This window comes from Asparagus officinalis, chromosome 8, assembly GCF_001876935.1.
Source record: "Asparagus officinalis chromosome 8, Aspof.V1, whole genome shotgun sequence".
NCBI classification, from domain to species: Eukaryota; Viridiplantae; Streptophyta; class Magnoliopsida; order Asparagales; family Asparagaceae; genus Asparagus; species Asparagus officinalis.
The window spans coordinates 6878235-6884487 of record NC_033801.1 but is presented as its reverse complement, the minus strand read 5'-3'; the positions used below and the strand labels follow the sequence as shown (position 1 = coordinate 6884487).

Sequence of the window (6253 nt, the reverse complement as noted above, 5' to 3'; positions counted from 1 at the left end):
AACTAGGAATGGTTTGTTCAAAAAGCTATGCCGGAGAATGTGCCCAGAGATCTCAATCTTTGCTCATGTTACTGAAGAAATCGGCTCAGCAAAGAAAGTTGAATGCGGATCTAGTAGCGATACAGAATGGGATATGTTAAAGAGAGAGCATAGAGTGTATAAATATTTTTGTTATTTTCTCGTTTCACGTATGAGAAATGAAGATTGTATTCTAGAACCTATTGAAGCTTCGAGCACCGATAATTATCCAGATGAGAGCATTAAGCACACATTGGAACCGATCGATCGAGGGAGAATTTGGCCTTTATATTGGTCCAGTAAAGGGGAAGGTGATCCTACAATTCCAGAGTATCTCACATATAGATTAAAATCCAAGTTATGCGTTGTGACTGAAATAAAGATACAACCATTTAAGGGTTAGTCTTACTGAATTTTATTTGATTTGCATTGTTGTTCATGCCTTTGGTGATCATTTTCAATGAGTTTTATTGTTTGTTATTGTTCTTTGTTACCAGCATTTTTTCAGTTCAATTATCCGATATACTCATCAGGGGCTGTGAGGTTTAGGATGGGGTACTCCAAAACACCTGAAGAGACAAAAAGCAAAGTTTTATCGGGGCAGCGATATAATACTGATGACAAGTACAGCTGGACGTATGTTTCTCCAGAGTTTCCAATGAATCAGGTATGAGGAATCAATCTTGAACTCTCCTGGTTAATGCTTAATTTGGACATGCCATTTGAGCAACTGTTTTTCTTTTAATATTGAATACATGAAAGTATTGTAAACTCGAGTTGCTGCATTTCATTGTCAAGACTCAGTCACTGAAAATATTCAAGTCCAACTGCAGGATTAATTAAGTTTCTTTTCCCCCCCTTTTTTTTCCGTTTATCATATGGTAAATATTGTAGACATAATTTTCACATTATGGCCTAAAAATTTGTTATTAGCAGGAAAATTCCTTGCAATCATTTAAGCTTCCTCGTCCTGTCATCTGCACTGGTGGAATTTTACAAGTAGAACTGCTCCGACGGGTTCAAAAACAAGAAATCGATGATTTATTCTATATCTGGTGAGTTTCTAAATTCTCATTGAAATATCCAATTATATAAGAGTCAATATTTGATCATTCCAACCTGTTAAAACAGAAGATTTCTCTGAAGGTCGCCTTATTGTTGGTTAAATCGTCTCTTATACCTTCTTTTTCCCCTTTGGGTTTTGAAGTATTTGTCACGTTAAGGTGATCGGGAGCAATCTGTCACCTGTTTTCGACTGCGATGTTCCTCATGAAAGCATCACCAGTCCAGTCCTTAAATACTTCCCAGATGCCAAGGAATTTATCTCTTGAGTGAAGGTTCACAGAATAGAGATTACGTTGTTCAATCGAGTTTTGATGTAACGTGTAATGTAACATGTAATATATTAGCTTGTAATAGCGTCGTATGTATGTATGTAACATGTAATGTAGGACGTAGGATATTACTTTGTTCCATCGAGTTTTGATGTTCTTATTTCGAAATGTAAATGCGTATATGACTTGAGATGGTCAATTTAGGCCGAGATTTTACGGCATGCAGAATGTGTGCATTGTTTGATAGCAGGAATAGGTACTTGCTGTAGAAATGGCATTCCTCGTGTTTGGATCGATCGAGCGAATGGTTCCTACGCCGTGAAAATTTGGTGAGGTGAATCATATGTTGTTGAGTTATAGTCTAATTAGTAAAAATTAATTATGAGGAGCAGTAGGAAAGTAGTTAGTGAACCTAATCCTTGAGAGATAATTAGGGATACATGGTCTAATTGGATTGGACTTGATAAAGGCTTAGGAAAGAAAGTGTGACTTTTGGGCTAAAGTTCAGTTCGAAACTGTCCGACCTTAGAAAACGCGGGAGCTGATTGCCGACGTGGCACTGGTCTGGTTTAAGGGCCCAAGATCCGATACGACTCATCCTTGCTTAGGTAATTAATCTTTTTAATCTCTTTTAATCTTCTCTACATTAATTATTGTTCAGTTAAGACCGTTCTAGGGGTTCTATTAATTTCTAACAATCTCACTTAATTTAGTATGTATTATTTTAGGAAGAGTTAGGGTTTCTAGACTGCAGTCTATATTTAGTGATTCGTTGAGTTGTTGTTCATTGTGATAAGGTTGGAACGAGTGACGGTCTCATTATATCATGTTGTTACTCTTAATTTATCTACTTGAAGTTTAACTTGTTATAAATCAAGAGAATCTAAAATGCCATCATACACAAGATGATCAACTCTACCTTTTGAGATATGACCCAAGCGCTTATGCCATAATGTACCCGAATTTTTCTTATTTAATTTACGCTTAATATCACGTGATTCCACATGCAAGGATTCATTATAAGAAGCAATTGTATCAAGCAAATATAGGTTGTCATAAGTTAAGAAGCAATTGTATCAAGCAAATATAGGTTGTCATAAGTACTCAAGTAACCGGTTCCCACAACATTTAAATTAAAAGATAATAGGTTGTCATAAGTACTCAAGTAACCGGTTCCCACAACATTTAAATTAAAAGATAAACTAAATTGACTGTTTATTTTTTCTTAATGCAAGGTCTAGATTCATGCAGCCAAGAATAATTAATATGTTCTCTTTCCAAACCTTGAAATTAGTCTCATTGAGCATGAGAATTGAGTTGATGTTAGCAGAAATTATTGCAGCAGATGCATTAGCTGAAATAAACAAAAGATACTCACATTATTAATCGTAATTAGTAATCAATAAAACTCAAATAATAACAAATCTCATCTTAAGATATCTGACACAATATTAATATCAAGTCTTTGGATAGTAATATTAATTGTAAGTGATACATGGTTGCAATGATCAAACATTGACAATAACTCATGTCAAATAATGAAACTATCTTTGGATCGATTCATTATTCACATGTAAACCTTATAATTGTCACACATTTATCATCACAGATATGTATGCAATCTAAATAAATATTAACCTTTTCTTTGAGCCGATTAAATATTTACACGAAAACATACACATAAACATCTAACATCCCTCATGAACAATCTACACAAGAGGTTACTTTGGCAACTTCTTGTTTTAATTAATCATGTAGAATGAGAGACAGCTTTAATACCCAGGTGTCATATTATTTGAATTAAATAATTAGTTAACTACCAAATTTAATTCAAATTAAATAATTTAATTCAAATTAACTAAAATTTTAAAAAACTTAATTAAGAGCATCATAGCTTAATTAATTAAATTAAGCACACTAAAAATTGGGCCTATAACTTAATAAGGCCCCACCAAAATATGTTTTAATTGGTATATCCAATTAAACCATTCTTAAAGAATTTTAGGTCCATAACTGAATGGGTTTAAGTGGGCTTGGACTTGTGCAAACCCAATAAAGAATTGATTTTAGTGGGTTTGAGGTCATGTGCCCTAACAAAATCGAGGAAACCCCAAATGAAGTCTACCTTCGGTTTCTTTTAACTGATGAAACACAATAGACGCAACCCTCTCCTTTCACCCGATGGTAAAGAAGAGAACGCCAGAGAACGAACGCGAGGTTTGTTTGAGAACGAACGCAAGGTTCGTTTGAATTGAGCATGAGGCTCGACTGAGAATGAACACGGGGTTCGACTTGAGAACGAACGCGGGGTTCGACTTAAGAACGAACGCGAGGTTCGACTTGAGAACGAACGCGGGGTTCATTTGGATCGAATCGAAGTTTGCTGAAGCTTTCAAGTGGGGATGCAGCTTGATTAGCAACACAGTTGCAGTTTAGTTCTTGTTTTTTTTTGTTGATTTTTGTGTTTTTTGGGATTTTTATTGAGGTTTTTGTGTTTGGGTTTGTTTGGGCTTGAGTAGGAAAATCACTCTTAGGGCCTGTTTGGTTCGTTTCCTCCATTTTTCAAAACTCATTTTTCTTCACTTTCATCATTTTCCACCCTTACAAATCTCCCACATCAACCAATAACATGGTGACAACTCATCTCATCTCATTTCTTACTTTTAAAAATAAACTAAACACAAGAAATGTGTCACATCAATCAACTCATCATCTCATCTCATTTCTTACTTTTAAAAATAAACTAAACACAAGAAATGTGTCACATCAATCAACTCATCCAACTCACATCATTTCTTACTTTTAAAAATAAACTAAACACAAGAAATGTGTCACATCAATCAACTCATCCAACTCACATCACCCCATTTTCCTTCACTTTCTATCATCTTTAAAAATTACTCACATCATCCAATAACATGGTGACAACTCATCCCATCTCATTAAAATTTCCTTTCCATCCATTTCCTCCAAAAAACAAGGAAATTGATCTTCTTAAGTATGAGTCACATCATCCAATAATATAATGACAACTCATCTTCTCTCATCTATTTTCTTAGTTTTAGGAATGAACCAAACACAAGAAAAGAACCCAAACAAGGAAAGTGTAGGAAAACATCAAAAAATACTCATCTCATCCAATAATGTGGTGACAACTCATTTTCTCCCTCACTTTTTTTATAGATTTGACAAATCAAACATATGAAAATGGAGGAAAACATCAAAATTCACCTATATCAATTTTCTTTCCCCCACCTTCCCTCACTTTCCGCATTTTTTTTTACGAAACAAACATGCCCTTCTTCGCCATGTACTTTAAGCTCATGCAACTGATGCCATCCTCCACATCTTCTAGACTATGAAGAAATGGGTTAAATGTGTGAATTTTAATTTTGTACACCAGAATCTTAGTCACTGCTATTGCATCATTTTCCTATAATTTTTGTGAAGTAGTACTCACCTATAAAATTTTCTTATGTGGATAATTAGAATGCAAGGAAGGAGGTCAATTCAGTTCTAAAGAAGGAAGCAGAGTATTTTGGAGATATTGTGATCTTGCCATTTATAGATCGCTATGAGCTAGTTGTTCTTAAGACAATGGTCATTTGCAAATATGGGGTGTGTTCTATTTACTTCGGTGCTTCTTAGTTGAACCCTTTATTTCTCATTGTGCGCTAAATAATAGTTCTCTCTTTGTCAATCATCACTAATGCTGCAGGTTCAAAATCTGACTGCTGCATACATAATGAAATGTGACGATGATACATTTATTAGGGTGGATGCCGTGTTGAAGGAGATTAGGGGTGTTTCTCAGAAGAAATGACTTTACATGGGTAACATTAACCTCCTGCATCGGCCTCTAAGAAGTGGAAAATGAACAGTAACATATGACAGAATGCTCATTTTGTAACTCAATACACAAAGTAGGTTTACCAAAAAAAATATTGTAGCAAGTATCCTAGACGGAAATTTCGTCTAGGATATTATATCTTAGACGGAAATTCCGTCTAGGATATAGCATCCTAGGCGGAAATAAAATCTGTTTAGGTAGCTTTCTAGACGGAATTTTTCCGTTTAGGAAGCTTCCTAGACGGATTTTACTTCCGTCGAGGATTATCCGTCTAGGATGCATCCTAAACGGAAATTCCGTCTAGAATATCGTATCCTAGACGGAAACAAACTCGACTCACGTCCTAGACGGAAATTCCGTCTAGGATATGTTTTTTAGACGGAAATGAGAGTATCCTAGACGGAATTTTCCGTCTAGGATGCCTCATTTTGTACTAGTGATTGAGTTGCAAAGAAAAATAGAAAGAGACTTTGTGAGTGGTGCGTATCTATTGATTAGGTCGAGAGAGTTCCTTGAGGAACTCAATAAAGGCTAAAACTTTGAATAATCATAAAGAACACTCAAATCTCTTCTCATTGATAGATGATTGCTATGCGCATAAATCTCATGTCTTTTGTCTAACATCTCTCTCTCTCTCTCTCTCTCTCTCTCTCTCTCTAAATGGTATGTTTTCTCTTTGTCCGAACTTGGTGCATCTTGTTTGTTTCCCAGATGCGAAGTAGATTAGAAGGTGCAGATTTAGTTGAGTAGATTCGGACATAGCTTCCACAGTACCGATTGCTTCCACAATTAGTGTGAGAGTCGATTGCCACATCAAAGCCATATGTGTAAATTATGATAAAGATAGCGTAAACAGATTTTGTAATATATGTAGGATTACCATTAAATATCACAACCAAGAGATCCTTTTTAACTACGTACTTTTAACAGTGACGATTCGAAAACACATCAAACACAAGCTCCTTTTAATGAAAAAAAAAGTGGGGAAAATCGATCACATCCAAATTAAAACCCAAACCAAACCCAAAACCAAGCGAACGCCAGCAACACA

The 6253-nt window shown here is 35.3% G+C and overlaps 1 protein-coding gene across 2 annotated transcripts in view; it reads left to right on the top strand.

The window, feature by feature from the left end:
• The window catches only part of LOC109822829 (F-box protein At4g00755-like), a 3007-nt gene extending 1487 nt beyond the window's left edge, over window positions 1-1520 (top strand). Inside the window, exons 2-5 of one of the 2 annotated variants that reach the window (XM_020389086.1) lie at window positions 1-416; window positions 516-685; window positions 955-1073; window positions 1226-1520. The exon at window positions 1-416 is cut by the window's left edge and continues 1 nt beyond it. In XM_020389086.1, coding sequence (XP_020244675.1) covers window positions 1-416; window positions 516-685; window positions 955-1073; window positions 1226-1349 — 829 coding nt within the window. In that variant the 3' untranslated portion in view covers window positions 1350-1520. Of the gene's footprint in view, window positions 417-515; window positions 686-954; window positions 1074-1149 lie in introns of both variants that reach the window. The other variant, XM_020389087.1, reaches the window with a different exon arrangement.